The sequence below is a fragment of the Pelodiscus sinensis genome, chromosome 15, assembly GCF_049634645.1.
Source record: "Pelodiscus sinensis isolate JC-2024 chromosome 15, ASM4963464v1, whole genome shotgun sequence".
In the NCBI taxonomy this organism is placed as follows: Eukaryota; Metazoa; Chordata; order Testudines; family Trionychidae; genus Pelodiscus; species Pelodiscus sinensis.
The window spans coordinates 11,579,641-11,598,996 of NC_134725.1; the positions used below are offsets into that span (position 1 = coordinate 11,579,641).

A 19,356-nucleotide genomic window follows, 5' to 3' on the forward strand; every position below is an offset into this window, starting at 1 on the left:
ATGAATTTCCTGAAATGCTTAAAACAGAATAGTTTTCGTTATAAGTATTTCCGGAAAAAAAGCGTCTACATTGGCAGGCTGCTTTTCCGGAAAAGCCCCTTTTCTGGAAAAGCATCTGTGGCCAATGTAGACGCGCTTTTCCGGAAAAGAGCCCCGATCGTCATTTTTGCGATTGGGGCTTTTTTCAGGAAAAGACTACTGTGCTGTCTACACTGGCCCTTTTCCGGAACAGTGTTCCGGAATAAGGACTTATGCCCGAGCAGGAGCAGTGTAGCTTTTCCGGAATAGCGGCTGATTTTGTACAGTAGAGCGTCGTTGCTCTTCCGGAAATTCAAGGGCCAGTGTAGACAGCTCGCAGCTTATTCCGGAAAAGCGGCTGATTTTCCGGAATAAGTGGCCCAGTGTAGACACAGCCTTAGGGTTGCCAGGTGTCGGGTTTTGAACCGGACAGTCCAGCATTTGTGCTTTCTGTTGCGGAAACAAATGGAGAGACTATAAGCGAGCATATATACATGTCCGGTAGTTGCTAAATATGATGTCGTGTAGATTGTGCTGTCATGTCAAGGGTGTCTGGTATTTCTGTTGAAACCATCTGGCCACCTGATTTCCGATGGAGCGTGCGAATTCAGATCGAGTGCCGGGAGCAGCTCAAGAGCTTGAATTCGGACTGGGAGCCTAGGCAGACCCATGGGCGACAGGGACGCCTCGTGCAGCCCCAGGCCTGGGACTCGTGCCTGTCGGGCAGGCCGGCTCCCTGCTTTGCGGTTCCCGGCGTACACGGACTTAGCAGACGCTCCCTAACTCCTCAGTCCCCTGGCGGCCGTGGCTGGGCAGGCGGGCGCCTCGCGGCCCGACAGTCTCCTCCCCGCACGCGCCTTTGCTCTGCGCCTCGCTCGGAATCCGCACTTTGCCGACGCTCCCCGACCCCAGCGGCGTTGCCGTCCGGCCGGCGGGGCGGGGCCGCGCGCGGGGCCCCTCACTCAGGGCAACGGACAAGATGGCGGCGGCGGAGAGCGGCGGGACGGGCCTGGTCGACCTGCCCGGGGAGCTGCTGGAGCTGATCCTCTGCTGCCGGGCCCTGAGCGCCGCCGACATCGGCCGCGTCTCCTGCACCTGCCGCCGCCTGCGGGAGGCCTGCCAGGCCCGCGGCAAGGTCTGGCGGGAGCGCTTCCGCCTCCGGTGAGCGCCGGGCGGGGCCGGCGGGGGGAGGGGGGTTCGGTTCCGGCCCGGCTGGGGCCGAGCGGGGGGAGGGGGGTTCGGTTCCGGCCCGGCTGGGGCCGAGCGGGGGGAGGGGGGTTCGGTTCCGGCCCGGCTGGGGCCGAGCGGGGGGAGGGGGGTTCGGTTCCGGCCCGGCTGGGGCCGAGCGGGGGGAGGGGGGGTTGGTTCCGGCCCGGCTGGGGCCGAGCGGGGGGAGGGGGGTTCGGTTCCGGCCCGGCTGGGGCCGAGCGGGGGGAGGGGGGTTCGGTTCCGGCCCGGCTGGGGCCGAGCGGGGGAGGGGGGTTCGGTTCCGGCCCGGCTGGGGCCGAGCGGGGGGAGGGGGGGTTGGTTCCGGCCCGGCTGGGGCCGAGCGGGGGGAGGGGGGTTCGGTTCCGGCCCGGCTGGGGCCGAGCGGGGGAGGGGGGTTCGGTTCCGGCCCGGCTGGGGCCGAGCGGGGGAGGGGGGTTCGGTTCCGGCCCGGCTGGGGCCGAGCAGGGGGAGGGGGGTTCGGTTCCGGCCCGGCTGGGGCCGAGCGGGGGAGGGGGGTTCGGTTCCGGCCCGGCTGGGGCCGAGCGGGGGGAGGGGGGTTCGGTTCCGGCCCGGCTGGGGCCGAGCGGGGGGGAGGGGGGTTCGGTTCCGGCCCGGCTGGGGCCGAGCGGGGGGAGGGGGGTTCGGTTCCGGCCCGGCTGGGGCCGAGCGGGGGGAGGGGGGTTCGGTTCCGGCCCGGCTGGGGCCGAGAGGGGGGAGGGGGGTTCGGTTCCGGCCCGGCTGGGGCCGAGCGGGGGAGGGGGGGTTCGGTTCCGGCCCGGCTGGGGCCGAGCGGGGGGAGGGGGGTTTGGTTCCGGCCCGGCTGGGGCCGAGCGGGGGAGGGGGGGTTCGGTTCCGGCCCGGCTGGGGCCGAGCGGGGGGAGGGGGGTTCGGTTCCGGCCCGGCTGGGGCCGAGAGGGGGGAGGGGGGTTCGGTTCCGGCCCGGCTGGGGCCGAGCGGGGGAGGGGGGGTTCGGTTCCGGCCCGGCTGGGGCCGAGCGGGGGGAGGGGGGTTCGGTTCCGGCCCGGCTGGGGCCGAGCGGGGGGAGGGGGGTTCGGTTCCGGCCCGGCTGGGGCCGAGCGGGGGGAGGGGGGTTCGGTTCCGGCCCGGCTGGGGCCGAGCGGGGGGAGGGGGGTTCGGTTCCGGCCCGGCTGGGGCCGAGCGGGGGGAGGGGGGTTCGGTTCCGGCCAAGTGGGAGAGGGGAAGGTTCTGGCCCAGCAGGAGGGGCACTGGAGCTGAGCCGGGAGAGGGGCTGTGTGTTTGGTGATGAAATCGGCCTCACTTTACACAGTGAGCGAGATGCGTCACCATCCTAGAATCCTAGGGCTGGCAGAGACCTCAGGAGTCATCCAGTTCAGCCCCTTGCCATAGCAGGACCAACCCCAACTAAACTTCTAGGGATAGAGATTCTACCATCTCCCTAGGTAACCCATCCTCTCATCGTGCCAGATTAAAATCGGCGAATGTTTGGAGAGTTGGCGAATAAGTGTTCTTGGGGATGCCTCCCAAAGAGGGTACAGACTAACCATCTCTGGAGGTAAAGCGCAGAGGCACGCGGCAGAAGTGCAACCCTTGGTCCATCTTTGGCTCGTGGATCTTCTCTGAAAAGATATGTAGTCTGTCAGGGAAGGACCCTGAATGTGTCTCTCGGCAGCGGTCTTGGTCATTTGTTCCATACTGATGGTGGCCCATGACATGCTGTGCTTTGTGTAGATGTCTGGACCACTGGATGGCATTGGACACCGTCAGCTGCTTCATGATTTGGGCATAGCACCATACAATGCCACACTTTCGCAGCACCAGCTCTTTGTGGGATGGGTCCCATGTGCCCAAGGCTCCCACAATCAAGATGTGGGTCTGGGCCTCGTAGCCCCAGTGTCTCTAGGTGTCCACCAGCAGGGTATACTTCATGATTTTTGGAGCTTGGACTCTTTGGACGGCCAGGGTCCTGTTCTTGAAGGATACTGTGACGTCCACCATGATGACCTTCTCCTAGTCCTCACTGGTCATGACAAGTGAGGATTGCAGCAGCCTGTCCATTCCAGGGACAATAGAGACAACGGCAAAGCATCCCAGCATCAGCAGGATACCTTTTTACCTAGGTATGTCAACATGTAAATGACTACATGATTAACCAATACATCTGGGCTTATTGGTTAATCCTGTCGAATACACGCATTCCCCCCCTTGCTGCCACTGTATCAGAGACAGCAGAGAGGGAGGCAGAGCTGGTGCCAGTGGGGAGCTGGCTTTAAGCTTGCTCCCCATAAACATCGGAACCACCTGCCTTCTCCTCCCCTGCACAGCTGCCTCTGATACAAAGGCAGCAGTGCAGAGTGAGAGGCGTGCCAGCTCTGTGGACTCACTGCCACTCTCCTGCCTCCTATAGATACTGGAGGAGTAGGCAGGAGCCAATTGCCCCAGCACCAGCTCCGTGATGCCTCTTGCCCCCTCCCCATGCTGCTGCCCCCATTCCACAAAGCAGCTCCTGTCCATGATAGGCCCAAGCTCCCCATGGACAGGGGTTGCTGCTTCCTGGCAGCCTTCCCTGCTCCACCCTCCGTGCTGCTGCCTCTGATAGAGGTAGCAGCATGGGGGGAAGCAGCATGAGTTCCCGCCTCCCCCCACTTCTGTAGGAGGCAGTAAGGGAGGCAGGCAGGGTAGCAGGCAGGAGCCAATCTGTGCTAGAGGTGTGAATGACTAGTCAATTCCGATACACTAGTCAACTAGTTGCTTTCCCCTGCCTTGCTGCCTCTATCAGAAAGAGGCAGCAATGGAGGAGGGGGTAGAAGAAGGAGTGTTTCAAAGCGGCAGTGCTGTGTGGGTATGCTGCTGTGAAATGCTGCATGCGGCGCTGCCACTTTGAAATGCTGCAGGGAGCATGGAATCAGTGGGGTACTTCTTGAATCCCCTGCTGGCCCCATGCTCTCGCAGCGCTTTCGCCTTTGAAGAGTAGCCATAGCCCTGGGGCTGTTGCTACACTTGAAAGGTGAAGGTGTCCTTATCGACTAATTGAATATTAATCTAAATTTTAACATTTTAAATTGGCTCCCTTTGCAGACTGGCTCCTGTCTGCCACCCCGTGCTGCTGCCTCTCTATCCCCTGGGACTATCAAATAGTTGTGTAACTGTTTCATGCGGTTACACAACTATTCAGTTATACACTATCTAACATCCCTGCTTTGACCAGCTGGTCCTGGATGGCATTGTGGCAGATTTGCCAGGCCCTGGGGTGGGTCTGGCAGCCACACAAGACGTGGAGCAGCATCTCATTGGCAAAGCTGCACCTCCTGCAGTGCTTGTCCTGTTCCATTAGAGGTCGGAGCCCCCCATGGACAGGGTTTGCTGCTTCATGGCAGCCTACTCTGCTCCACCTCCATGCTGCTGCTTCTTATAGGCAGGCCTGGCAGACAAACCACCAGATGGTGAAGTGGACGAAGCTGTCTGCAGGGAGGAAGTGTTTGCTGGTGTGCTACTTACTGGTTACCTCAAACACCTTGCCTTGGTCTAGCTTCCACGTGAGGTACTCTGCATTGTAATAGTGGGTACAGTAGTGTCTTTTGGGGTTCTTTCCAGCATCGTTCTAGTGGGTGGGGTGATGATGGTATTGTCCAAAGTCTTGACGCATGGCACCAGAACTCCCAACGCATTTCACATCACATCCAGCAGCAGCTGATCCTCTTTCCCAGGTGATACAAGGCACAGGACCAGAGTGAGAGCAAGTGTTTCCCCTGTTTTCTGAACTAGGCCTCCAGGAAGCTGCTGAGGTACGTGGTGACATCCTGCTCAGAGGAGGTCCTGACATTATCCTTGCTGACCTTATCCCACACAACGCTTTTGGTGATGCTGCTTACCATGGGGTCCAGACAGGACAGCAGGCAGATGGTGTGAGTGAACACTGCTACCTAAGCTGGTTGGCACTGCCCCCGTGGGAGATATAGATAATGCTGCGCTAGCCCTCTAGGGAAGGCAGAGCCACTTCCTCACCAGCTGCCCTATGGCATCATCTACCTTGTTCAGAGGTACCTTGGCTACAGCTGATCACCTGAGGATGAAGGAAAAGTGAGGGATCCAAGAAGATGTTCAGGGTGTACCGGGGGCAAGCAGGGAGAAGTTGATTGATACAAGCCACAATCCTCCAGGATCTCTGCAATGGTGTCTTCAGGGGTCTGTCACACATGGATACCTGTGGGGGTGCCTAAATGCTGATATACCTTCCCTCTTTGAAGAAGGCTATGAGCCCACACTGGATCAGGAACCACATGGCCTGGATTAGGGATGTAAAATCCTGTTTAATTCATTAACCAGTTAAACTTTGTTTAACCAGTTAACCTGTTAAATGGGTGCAGGCTGGAGTGAGCTGATGCCGATAGGCTGGAGTGCCTCCTCCCACCATGGACAGGGTTTCCTCTGGCTAGACTGAAGCGCTCTTGCTCGTATTGAATCCCAGCCAGGTCAACTGTGGATGGGGGCTGCTAAGGCTAGCATGGAGCGCCCCTGCCCGTTGCATGCCCAGGTCAGGCCCACTGCAGACAAAGGCTGCTCTAGCCACCACCAGTTAACCATAACTGGTTAACCATTCACATCCCTAGCCCGGTTCAGGTCCCTGACGCAGCTGTCGACGTGGAAGGAGGCGCAGGCATTGAAGCGGAGACCCATATCCTCAGCAGCTGGGCTGGCAACATCAAACATTTACTGGAGGTTCTCCAAGCTGTTGGTGACTAGGTCATCTGCATAGGCTAGGATGTTGATTCTCTTGCTATGCAGGTCAAACCTGGCCTGGCCACTGTAGATGGCTTGGAAGAGTGGCTTCATAGCCATGTTAAAGATGATGGGGCTGAGAGGGCAGCTCTGTTTCACACTGCAGGAGATGGGGATAGCATCCATTTCTCAATCCTTGAAGAGGATGGTTATGGTGCAGTCCTGGTAGAGGTTCCGTAGCACCTGGATGAAAGTTTCTGGCATTCCAAACTCTCCAAAGGTGTCAGAGATGTGATGGAGGCATTGTCCAGGTCAAGCCAGGCTACAATACATTGCCTCTGAGACCTCCTGGCTGTCTGGATGGCAATCTGAAGGGTGAAGAGGTGCTCATAGTACCCCTTGACATGAAGCCCTTCTGTGTCAAGCTCATGGCACCCCCACACACCGCCTAGTCTGTGATCCTCACTGTGAGGCTACTATCTTCTTGTAAATGGTGGAGCAGAGGAAGACAGGTCTAATAGTTATTACAGCTGCCTTGTTGGTCTTTCTTATGCATGAGGTCTATCATGGATGTCTTCCAGGAGCCAGGAACATGGCAGAATTGCTTGCTTCTGTTGAAGATGGTGTTGATGCAGGGTCTTGCTGCTTTAGCAGGTGGTAGCGGATCTTGTACAATATAAGCTATTGTAGAGCTGTCAAATTGGGTGGTACGAGAGATTACATCCACTCAATTCACATTTTCAGAAATCATAAACTCAACAGATAAAAAAATTCTAATTAATTTTAACATATAAAATTGAACACTTATAACATTTCTGTTTGAATATACAACATACTGTTCCAAAGACAAGGATTACTTTATAATCTGTGATAATTAAAATAAATAGAAAAAATACCACAGTACATAAAAATATGTGATGCATAAGAAAGTAATTTTCATTGTAATAGGCATTGTATTACATGTACTATACCACTGGAGTCTGTTGTAGACAAAATAAATTGACTCAAAACATGAGAGCTAGAGCTATAGCATGACTGTTGGTATTCTTAGTTTTAATGCTACTTTAGTTTCAGTGTCTGTGAAAGTACTAGATAGATGTGTGCCACTGGGCATTCAAGAAAAGAATAAGTTCATCTGCTACCTGGTTTTGTTCATGTCTTGGCTCAAGAATATAAATTGTTGCTTTTGCTACCTGCCAGTTGGTTTCTAAAACTTAGGTTAATTCCAGTGAAATATTTTTCTTTCTCCACCTGTGAAAGCGGTTGCCGAACAGTAGCTAGTTTATCAATTCAGCTATGACATTGGGTTGCTAGCCAGATATGTTCATCAATTCAGTAGTTATAATTTCAGAAGCAAGCCTGAACTTTTAGAATGGTTCTGAGCCATTCTTGAAATTGATTATGGTGCTTGATTAGTAAATGCTCATGTCCCAGTAGCATGGCAAGGATTTAGACACTGACCTTGTAATCCTGTCCAGATTCCGTTTTGAATAATTACATTTTATCTCTCTAAAATTTCACAGGTGCACAAATTATTCTTTACTTACAATCATAAAATGCACAGTTATTGGTATTGGTGCAATGTGACTACATTTTAGTCATGGGTGAATAATTAGGGATTCATTAAAATAAAAACTACTATAGAAATACAAATTTATTTGGCTAACATCTGAGTTTCTGTGTCAGCAAGTTAATGGTAGGGTTATATATTTGAGAGAGTTTGTCTGTTTGATCAAGATCTCCTAAAGGTAAGAGTTAGGATCAGAGATTTGAACAGGTAACGGGTTAACCGGTGCCCAGGAGCAGCCCCCCCTGTCCACAGCATGCCAAGGGCAGAAGGATGCTCCAGCTCCACCGTGCCATGGTGCTGCATAGGGATGTTAAATATTGGGTAATTGAATAGCAGTGTAACTGCATTAAACCTTTGTGGTTACATGACTATTTGATAGTCCCTGGAGGCAGGGCCCGCAGCCAGGGCATTCCAGTCCCACTCCAGGACTGTGCTGTACCAGAGGTAGGGTGGCAGGGGGAGCCAGTGTGTGGGATGTGGAGCAGCCTCTGTCTGTGAGGTGCGTAGGCCCACCACAGTCAGATAGAGGCAGCAGCGTGTGGAGGGAGAGGGAGTAGGCAACACCACAGAGCTGGGAAGGCGGGGACTGGCCTTTATGCCAGCTCCCTCCAGCACCGGCTCTTGCCCCCTTCTTGCTGCCTCTGATCAAAAAGTGGGGGGCATGTGTGTAGTTGAGAAGATTAACTGATAAGCCTAGGTTTATCGGTTAATTGTATAGTCATTCATTGTATAGTCAATTGTATAGTCAATTCATAGACATTCCTAGTGCCATGAGCTGGGGCTGTAGCCAACAGACCCACACGGAGCTAGGAAGCCCAGGTGGGGTCAGTTAGCAGGCCCAGGCAGGGAGAGGGGGTAGTGGCAGCCCCAGACTGGATCAGTCCCCCCTGCCCATCCTTAATGTTGTTTAATCAATTAACTGATTAAACAGGATTTTACATCCCAAGTTAGCACCACCGTCCTTTTAATATTTGTTCATTTTTTTAAATTGTATCCTTTGGTATATATGGTTGTGACTACTTTCTTCCACTATTTGATCTGAGGAAGTGGGTCTGGCCCACGAAAGCTCATCATCTAACCAGATGGTTTATTAGTCTTTAAAGTGCTACATTGTCCTGCATTTTGCTTCAGCTACCCCAGACTAACACGGCTACATCTCTATCACTAAATCAAAGTAATTATTTAAAACAGGGATGGGTAACCTGAGGCCTGGGGGCCAGATGTGGCTCCCGGCTTACCTGGACCTTGAGTTCCCCAAATGATTTTTCTGTGGATCAGCAGCTCCCAACCCGAAAAAGATTCCCCATCTCAGCTTACGGCAATGTATAGGTTTGGTTGTGCCAGGAAAACAGGATGTGCCTAGAATGGGATATTGTGTCATAAATCCAAACAGAAAAGAGAAAGAAGCACCAAATCAAGTATAGTCCATGAATGTTGAAAGAAACTGAACCAAGATGATCCAGAAAAGTAGTATGAACCTGGAATGGGATTGCTTCAAAAATAAATTTTACAGAAAAGAAATAAAATGGAGAAATTTGAAGTAGCACTGTTTTAGCAAAGCTAAATCAATGCTTAAGATTTGAAAAATAGAAAACAGTGTTATTAGAAGCCAAATTGACTATAACCTTTTTTCTTTTAAAACATAGCAAATAAGGGTTCATAAAGATGAAAAAATACACTTGATGGAATTTCCATTTAAAACATTTACTAAAATGAACTTCATAAAAATAACACTATTTTAAAAAATGCAATCATTTCAATAAAGCATGTACATTTTCCTTTCTTTAATAATAAAAAAAAGTTAAGGGCCAACACAACACTGTGTAAAACTGCTAGTACTAAAATATTCACCATCGGTGTGTCTACACTACGGAGTTGTTTTTTTTTTTTAATTGCCTTTTTTTTCCCCAAAAAAACCTTTATCTCCATCTAGACTGCCATTGCATTCTTTCGAAATTAAATCGAAAGAATGCGGCGGTTTTTTTCAAGAGCAGTATACCTCATTTTACGAGGAAGAACGCCTTTTTTCAAAAGAGCTGTTTTGAAAAAAGGCATTTGTTGCCTGGGTGCTCTCTTTTGAAAAAGTGGATTGCTTTTTCAAAAGTCTTGTGGCTGTCTAAATGATCTCTTTCAAAAAAGCCTCTTTTGAAAGAGACTTGTAGTCTAGACACACCTCATAGTTTTAGTTCAGTCAGTGTAGCTGCACATTAATTTTATCTATTAAATAGAAATAAAGTATTCATTATTTTAAGAATCTGAACATAATTTATTTAAAGGAGGTCTTGTCATTTATTGAAGAAAAACTGGGTTTTTACATTTCAGGTTTGTGAAAGGAAACAAGGGTTCATGGGAATCTTGAAAATAAATGTAAAAAATTACGGCAAATTACAAGTGACCTCTTATCTTAAGAAGCTGCACACAATATTTCCAACTGTACCGAGTGCATGTCTGCTTCATCTTTTAAACATCTTCATTAAGCAACTGATATTTTTGTCTTTTGAGCAGTCATAGCTGTTTCTTGTTCTCTTACACCAAGGTTGCCATTCAGTAGGTGTCTCAAATTTTGCCACTTTATTGTGAATAGTGCTTTTGTCAATACTATCGTCAAAAATATCACTTGCAGTTGAATTTTCATTGCAGATATATTTTTTGGCTTAGAGATGGTGAGAAGGGCTTCAGACTGAAACGCTGATCAGAATAGGTACATCTTGATGTTTGTGTATGTGTTTTTTTTATTTTAAAAGTAGTTGTAGAAATCTTTAGTAAGATCTGATTTCAGCATTCTGTGGTTTTCCTGTAGTTTTCCTGCAGTAACTGATGTCATTGTTTACACCTAACTCAGTGTAGAGTGCTACATTCTGAATGCGCTTTTTAGTTGTTAAAGATCTCAGCTGTAGCAGGAAAAGCATAGGGCAATGAGAGCAAATCTTGGTAGGTGAGAACAATCTCATCTTTAAATGCTTTGTCTTTAATATTAGAAAACTAGCAGACTTACCTGGCATTGCCTGGGTCCTTCACAGCAAAGAGCTGGCAGTGTGGTGGAAAAAGTGTAGTGCAAAAAACTGGGGCATGGGGATGCAAGTGTGAGAGCGGGGGGTTAAAGAGAGGCTCTGAGCTGGAGGTCCCATCCGGCATAGACCTTTTCTCTCCTCTTGCTCCCTCCCCTTCCTCCTGGCCGCTAGGGACCCTTTTCTCCTTAATCAGCACCTCTCAGGCTCTGCCCACAAGGATAAGCATCCAGCACTTCCCACAATGCCCCAGTGCTCCCTGCACTTTCTCCCTGGGGACTAGAAACGCTGACACCCTGGACCCATCTGTTCCAGCCAGCCCGTCTGCTTTTGTCTTTCAGTGCTCACTGCACTTGATAGATGCCTCGCTGTTGTGGAGCGTGTTTCCAGTGGAGGCCATGTTCAAAAGATCCCACCCGCAGGCCACATGTTGAGCCCCATGTGAACCTAAACTGCACAGCAGGCTGCAAACAAACGGGCATGGGCCGCATGTTGAGTAGCCTTGCTCTGCAGGATAGTTCTCCCCTGCAGGCTTGTTGCCCCCAGTGGCCACTCTCATATCACAGCCCTCCCTTTGCATGTTATTGAAAACAGTCCTTTTCCTGGAACTTCCACTTCTGGCACAACCAAACCCTGACCTTGTTTTAAATTGGGAGAAGAAGAAGCTGCATGCCAAATTTGCTGGCCCTAGCTGTTACTATTTAGGACTTCTTGAACAAATGGTCTCGCACACATGCAGACAAATGCACTCTAAAATATATAGATATATATATGTAAATTAACACTGTAAGGTTATTTTTTTATTGAGCCAAGGACTTAAAATAATTTTGTAAAGCTTTAGGAAAAGATTCACAAAAATACCTAAGGTATTTAGGAATGTAAGTCCCACTGAAGTCTCTGGTGTCTATTCCTCTTTGACATTTTCCCCTTAATGTTTATTTTGTGTTTACTGTAACTTCTCATTATCAGAAATAATCAGACTGGAGAGGAATAGGATTGTACTCTGCTTCTTTTACTTCAGGATGTGGATTAATTGAACATGTCTTGAGCCAGTTTCAGGTACTCAAGTCACAGATGGTTAACAGCCTAGCAATACATAACATTTTACAATATTAAACTGTCTTAATGAGGTTGTAGCATTAACCACTGAACCTGTTCCTGTGTGTGTTATATAGGTGGCCATCACTACTGAAATACTATAGCCAGACAGAAAGTGTTAATTGGCTAAAGGAATATAAAGCACGGCAAAGTGCTGGCTTAGAAGCTCGAAGAATTGTAGCATCATTCTCCAAAAGATTCTTCTCGGAACATGTAAGGTTTCTAATGTATCATACACTTGAATTTGTGCACAAATATCTCTTATTTCATTTTTTTCTTCACTTTCTGAGAGTAAATTCTTATATTCTGTTAGACCTTATTTCTATTATTTGTATTGCAGTAGGATCTAGGAGCCCCGATCATGAACTAGCACCTCATGTGCTAAGTGCTGTATAAACAAAGAACAAAAAGACTACCCCTGTCCCAAAGTGTTTCCAATGTAAAAGACAAAAGAAGATGATTTCAAGGGAAAGTACAAGGAAACAATGAAATCTTAGCGGTCAAATAGACAAGATGGATGTAGGATAGGGAAAGGGGTATAACACACAAGAAGAGTGAAAATATGGTTGTGGTAGATGTCACGTACATTCAATGGCTGTGTCTAGACTGCATCCCTTTTTCGTAAAAGGGATGCAAATTAGACCTATCGCAATTGCAAATGAAGCGGGGATTTAAATCTCCCCCGCTTTGTTAGCATAAAAATGGCTGCCGTTTTTTTCCAGCTCGGAGCTTTGCCGGAAAAAAGCACCAGTCTAGATGCGGATCTTTCGGAAAATAAAGCCTTTTCCGAAAGATCCCTTATCTCGTATCTCTACAGATCCCTTATCTCTTAAAATAAGGGATAAGGGATCTTTCGGAAAAGGCTTTATTTTCCGAAAGATCTGCGTCTAGACTGGTGCTTTTTTCCAGCAAAGCTCCAAGCCGGAAAAAAACGGCAGCCATTTTTATGCTAACGAAGCGAGGGAGATTTAAATCCCCGCTTCATTTGCAATTGCGATAGGTCTAATTATCCCTTTTAGGAAAAAGGGATGCAGTCTAGACACAGCCAATGATTTTTTTCCCCCCATTTGGGGGATGGTGAACTTAGGAGTAGAACAGCTAAAGGGAAAGGGAACAAGGGCTATAAAGGAGGTGCAGGTATGGACTGAAGCTGATGTAAAGGGACTTTGAGGGGGGTTAGTATGAGCAAACAGTCAGTTAATGCAGGATAGAGGAAGTCTCATTCTTTTCAGATTAGTAGGCTGTGCCATTTTTGTAGATTATATGACAGTGTGCCCTTCTCATGAGCGGAGGGTACTGGGTCTAGAACAGTGGTTCCCAACCTTTATGGGCTCCCGGGCGCCCGGGGGCGGGGCCACTCACGCGCCGGGCGCCCGGGGGCGGGGCCGCGCATCCTGAGGCACGCCAGGGCTCGGGCCGCCCGAGCTGCGCGCCTGGGGCCGGCACCGGCGCCCGCATGTGCCCCGGGGCTGGGGCCGCCCGAGCGCCGCGCACCAGGCGCCGGTGAGTGTCGCGCACCTGGGGCCGGCGCCTCCAGTGCGCTGCGCCGGGGGGCGGGGCCAGCCCGGGTTGTCGGCGGGCGCATACAAATGCCCCGGCGGGCGCCATGGCGCCCGCGGGCGCCGCGTTGGGGACCACTGGTCTAGAAAATCCTTTTGTAAGGAATAATATGGATATAAGCCATGGATATACAGAGCACTGTGTTTTACAGTTAAATAAAAATAACTTAAATATGTTCCATGTTAATTTCTGTAGCATCTGTAAGATTTTTACACTGAAAGTAAAAGTTAACAGGACAATTGTGTCATCCACATAAAGAATTACTGTCCTGTTATCTGTTTACTGAGACCTATGGTTGATCATTGATGTTTACTCAGATGCATCTTTCATCATAGCTGGGTGACAGCAAATCTTCAGGTGACTTCAATTATTGGGCACCAAATACTGGAAATAAACACATACTCCATTAGAACTCTTATTTGCCAAGCCTGGAGAATCTGTTTTTAGTTCATTTTCACTTGTATACACAAAGTACTAAATGGGGCTCTTGAAACCTCTTCGAAATTACCTATTTCTGCTTGAGAAAGTACACTCTTCTGTAGTGTATAACACACTATTCTGTTTACCAGGTCCCATGTGATGGCTACAGTGACATTGAGATCCTTGGGTGCCCAAGTCATTTTTTTGAGGACGAGCTGGTGACTATCCTTAACATGGAAGGAAGGTGAGAGAAAATCAAAGGAGTTGGAAATGGAAGTGTAAGAGATTACTTTCATGTTTGTTTTAGTGAAGGGGAAATCCTACATTGCTCAGTGCACTCCAGTCAAATTAAGTCTGATTTCATCCTCCTTTGTTTTAAAATTTGCTATATATTTGAGAGTGTGTCTGTAAGTCTGTTAGTTCAAGAACTCATCCTAAATGGTAAGCACTAGGATGACCAAATTTGGTAAACAGCTTCCTCTGATCATAGCTTAAAACAAGGCCAAGGGTTGGTTGTTTCTGATATAATACAAAGGGAGGAGTCTGCTGGCAGGCACAGTTAATAATGCAGAATGACCATAGGTGATGGGCACACTGGTAAGAGAGTGGCTGGCTAGGGACGAGACGCTGGATGTTGCCAGTCACCATATAAAGGTAAGGTTCCCAGGCTGGTGAGCAACCACTAGGCAGAATGGCCACTTTTGTACAGGTCAGCCCTGGGAATCTGGCACCTGAACAGCACAGCCCTCAGTGCCCTGGTCAGCCTTGGTGATCGACCAGCCTCCTACACCCACCAGCCCCCTGTGCCTCCCTTGCCCTGAGCTCTTCCTCACCCCCAAACCTGACTCCTGCATGCCTCCACTCTCCCCATCTGAGCTCTTTAATGACCTGAGTAATGCCCAGTAAATGTGCAAGTAAACAGATAAATGTCACAGCTTTATAAAACTCAGTATTATGAAATTTATCTTGATATTCACCTTTCTTTCCCTTAGGTAGTAGCTGTCTCTTCATGTTAAACTTCAGAGAATACTTAATAGAAATCCAGAAGGAAAACAATGAGCATGACTTTTGGCACAGTGTGCTCATAGTCCTTTTGGTTGCTTTTTTGGTATTTGGTAGGGAAATGCAGTTTAACTTTTTTTTGTCCTGAAATCAGTTTGTTTGAGCCACTACAAAAGGCACTACTTGGTTACATTGCATAAATGCAACCCTGTTATATTAATAATTTAAAATAAAGGTAGAAACAAATTTATACACCTCTAGTTCTTGCCTGTGTAAATATTATTGTTGCCATTGTTAGTCTCTGGAGCAATGAAGAGGTGAACATTATCATTTAAAAGAGGCTCCATTACAGTGCTGTCTGTCAGTGGCATACAAGCAGTAGAATGGTGCTTCTGTTGTGATTGAAATGACAGTAGATTGCTCTCAGTGTGGCTTGGTAGCCTGTTGTCTTGATTAAAGGGACTGTTTGAAAAAACATAAACTAGAATGAAACTATTCATTTAATTGTCTGCTCACATTTATTTTGTAACTTCTGTGTTGAAATTGTGGCTTTCATTTCATATTTGACAACTGGTTAAACACAATTTGAGCCTTTGCACTTGCCAAATGCATTCCCATAAAGCAGCATTCATGCTAATTGCACCCTGATTGAGCCATAGTTCTTGCCATTCAATATCATTAGGCTAAATCATTTCCCTGGAAAATGTTCCATAAAGCGTCTGTCCCTGTGGAGTATCCTGATTAATTAGTGGAGGATAAAGTATTATGAGATTTGATTCTTTCAGTTGGCATGGATGGAGAGCAGTTGCTTGGTCTATTGTTGTGAGGGAGGAGGATGAAGGGCAGGGGAAGGGAATTCTTTTCAAAGAAAATATTTCAAATCTGTTTCAGTGAAAACTCCACAACATGAAGAAAGAAACCAAATTAAACAGTAACATTTATTTTCTGAGCAAATGCTGGAAACAGTACATCCCAGAGGACTCAACATATATAACCCATTGACTACTACATACAATTCCATATATGCTGAGGCACTCTGTAGAAAGACCTTAGAAAATTGAGAAATCACTTGTGTACCTTACATACTCCAGAAGACACCATCTCAAACAAGAAATCATATGTTTCCTCACGTTGGAATAAATATAAACTAGAAGGCCCAACCTATTGATCATACAGGAAATACAAACCAACTTTAAAAAACCCCCACACTCTGACAGATGTTTAACATAAAAACAAAAAATGGAACCAAATACCACAATTCCATAATGCACAAAACATTACCTCTGAGAGAAAACAAAGATACTATGACCAAGCCCTTGGACATTGAATGACAATACAACATCATCAATCTGTCAAGACTACTCCTAACTGGAACTGTAATATCTGTATTCTCCAAGAAACTGAACCTCTGCCTCAACACAGAACCTGATACAGTGCTAGCAGTTGGAGAACTAGAAGAATTCTTCTGCTGATTCCATGACAAAACTACCCATAACTACCACATCCCCACTGATGACCCATAAGAAAAAATCTGGTTGGATACATCCCAACTGATGAAACCACACAATGGATCATTACACCAGTTGCTTTAAGGAAAAACATGTGATTCTGAAATCCTCAGCAAACATGGTATCTACGATAATCTCTATCATTGATAGGATTGCTGTACAATCCCTGAAATCCCAGCCACCAGAGACTGATCAAACCCACAGAAAAAACTGATGTCATGATAGTCCTTAATTATGATGTGTATAATCAAAGAGGAAAATAGATAACTCTGATACCACCTAGTGTAAATAATTCAGAAATGACCCCACACCACTGTGTATGCAGGAGTTTAATAATAACATCGACTCTTCCCCAAATAACTCCCAAGAAAAACTTTTCAATCTTGTCCCACACAAACTCATCTTTCTACTTGCTTCCCAGGGTACACAAACAAGGGAATCTCGGCAGTCCCCTTCTAAATAGCCATGATGCTTTTACTGAAGGATTATAAGGAATCATAGTAACTACCTCTGTGTACAGTTTTCTTCTCCAGAAATCCTGCAACATGAGACCACCACCCTGTGCACCATAGATGTCATCTCCATATACCGGGATCTCAAACGCCTGTCCCACAGAGCTGGGGGGGGGGGAGGAGGGGCCTGTCCATTACCGGTCCCCAAGCCCCGCCTTCTCTCCTCCCCATGACACCCTACCCCCAAGGATGCGGTTTCAGGGATTACTGGGGAGGCCTGGTGTCACATGGTGGCAATAGCAAGAGCTGTGTTGGGAAGTGGAGCTCACTAGGCGAGAGCACTCTGCTCTCCCCCTGCACCTGCCACTGCAGGAAGTATGGGGGGGCCCAACTGCTGCCATGTCCTCACAGCTGGCATTACGTGGGGAAAGGATGAGTGATGGTGGGAAGGGGCAGAGTTTGGGTGCCAGTAACAAACAGACCCACCAGGAGCCCCAGCCCAGATTGTGCATTTGCTCTGTTTGTGTTTGGCCTGCAGGCTGGGAGTTTGAGACCCCAGCAGCAGTTTGACTAGTTAGCCAATTAAACATAATTTTACATCTCTACCTGCTATATGCCATCATCCCTTAGACTCTGTCATAGCTTTCCATCATAACTTCAGCCACCATCATCCATCCACAAAACGCTCCTTAGTTCACTCCCATCAACTTCCTGGACACCATTGTTAGCTTCAACAATGGAACCCTATAAACAGCTATATACAAGAAACCTGCAGATCACTAGACTTGTGTTGATAGAGCCAGCAATCACAATGGATTGCAACAAGAAATGTATGTACAGACAGTTACTCAGATGGAATAGAATTTTCTCTAAAGGAAAAGTTGGGGATACACACCTAAATGCACTTAAAACTGCCTTCAGAAGTAGATATTGTTGTGGAAAGGTCCACCCAAAAGCCCTGGAGAACTTGCTTCAATACAGGAAAAAAACCCCCACTGATTATACACCCTTAATTGTCACCTACCACCCTGCCTTGGGTAGTCTCAAATAGTTACAATCTATACTTGATGGATGGACTCCTCAGCCTCTCCAGGCTTATCAACAGAAGCAAGCTGTCTGCCACTCAGGACACACTAACACAAAGTGGCACCAGACCCTGCTAAAATAACAGATGCAAAACCTGCAGATGTACCACCAGTACAGCAATGATCGGTACACCCCATAACACACCTTTCAAGATTCATGGCTCCCACATAACTGGTGCACATCAACTAGTGTATCAAAGAGCCCAACAATTGTGTAGGTAAAACCAGATAACTGCTGTTCTGAAATGAACTCTTAGAAAAAAATGATAAAAGACAAAAGCGACATCTTGCCTGTGGCTGAACACTTTTACAAAGCAGTTGCTCCATATGTGACTTCTCAGTCTTTGTCCTCAAAGGAAATACAGGAAACCCTCACCATTCCCAAATACTGGGTGCTGCTACTCCCAGCCCTCATGGTGAGCTCCCTGTGGCTCCTGAACATACCACAGGGGCTACAAGCCACAGGGAACTTGCTGTGAGGGCCAGGATATGCAGGGAGTGTCTACCCCGCCTCCCCGTGCAAGCTGAATCAGGAGATTCCCAGTGATTCTGGGATTTGCAGGGTTCTCCTGAAAGCAGAACAACTTCAAAAGGCAAACTTGTGTGTGCATTCATAATTCTGCAAAACACTAAAAACCTTGGAGGATTCAATAGAGATACTGATTTATGGCTCATTACCACAATTTTTAACACACTCCACTACCTGCTATCCCTCAACTGTCCATTTCGTTTTTATGAGTTCCCTGCAGCGTGTGGGATCCCATTTACTTAACAGTCTGTCCCAACTTATTAGTTAGACACACTGTGCGGCTTGAAAGCTTGTACCTTCCAGCAACAGAAGTTGGTCCAATAAAAGATATTACCCCACCCACATTGTCTCTTTTAAATACATAGCAGTAATATTGTGTGAAATAAAACTATGGTGAAAATAAATTGAATTCTGCATTACCATTCTGAATCTGGGATCTGTCCAGTTGTTAACTTTCTGGAACAGAAGAGTCGGAGGAGGCATTTAATAGTAAATTGGCAAAGACCAGTGGTGACCCTGATCAGCCTGATTTATTAGTATAAATTGGAACTGTTGGCATTTAAAGCCTCTAACCATGTAGACCTTGGCTGTATTCAAGATCACCTTTTAACTGTCCCCTGATGGCTATTAGGTCTTTGAAACAACAGGCTTGCAGAGTTTCTGCCATTGCTTGTTAATTTAGTAGGCTATAGGGCATTTATGTTTTTATGTTTAATTCTACAGGAAGTGTCTAACCTGGAAGTACTATGCAAAGAAAATTCTTTACTTTCTACGACAACAGAATATTTTAAACAATCTGAAGGCGTATCTTGAACGACCTGAGGACCAACAGTCATTTTTAGAAGGTGAGTATAGGCCCAAAAGAAATCTTGTGCATTATCGTGACAGGTTCACTATGTCTGGGCCATGCCTTACCCTGCAACTGGTCTCCTGGGAGTGTTATCGCAGTGTGGAAAACTCCAAGAATCCACACCGATCCATGGGGCAGAGCTGTGGCCTCAGCAACTCAGAATCTGGCTTTCAGGCACCAGCAATGCCTGGCTTTCTGTGGCTCCCTGCAGTGAGTCTAGACAGGCTAGACTCTTGGGGAAGATTCGTTTCCAACTCTTTAGGGCACAGTGCTCCGAGTAAGTATTTGCAGTGAAACCAGGGAGCCTTTTCAGAACAAATAGTTTTGTAGCACCTTAAAGACTAACTAT

At 47.8% G+C, this 19,356-nt stretch overlaps 1 protein-coding gene across 4 annotated transcripts in view; it reads left to right on the forward strand.

The window, feature by feature from the left end:
• The first annotated feature begins 871 nt into the window (after positions 1-871).
• Positions 872-19,356, forward strand: part of FBXO21 (F-box protein 21) — a 45,317-nt gene continuing 26,832 nt past the window's right edge. Inside the window, exons 1-6 of one of the 4 annotated variants that reach the window (XM_075898170.1) lie at positions 1,068-1,179; positions 2,938-3,326; positions 4,972-5,111; positions 11,679-11,814; positions 13,731-13,825; positions 18,881-19,002. In XM_075898170.1, coding sequence (XP_075754285.1) covers positions 5,068-5,111; positions 11,679-11,814; positions 13,731-13,825; positions 18,881-19,002 — 397 coding nt within the window. In that variant the 5' untranslated portion in view covers positions 1,068-1,179; positions 2,938-3,326; positions 4,972-5,067. Of the gene's footprint in view, positions 1,180-2,937; positions 3,327-4,971; positions 5,112-11,678; positions 11,815-13,730; positions 13,826-18,880; positions 19,003-19,356 lie in introns of all 4 variants that reach the window. The other 3 variants (XM_075898171.1, XM_075898173.1, XM_075898172.1) reach the window with 3 other exon arrangements.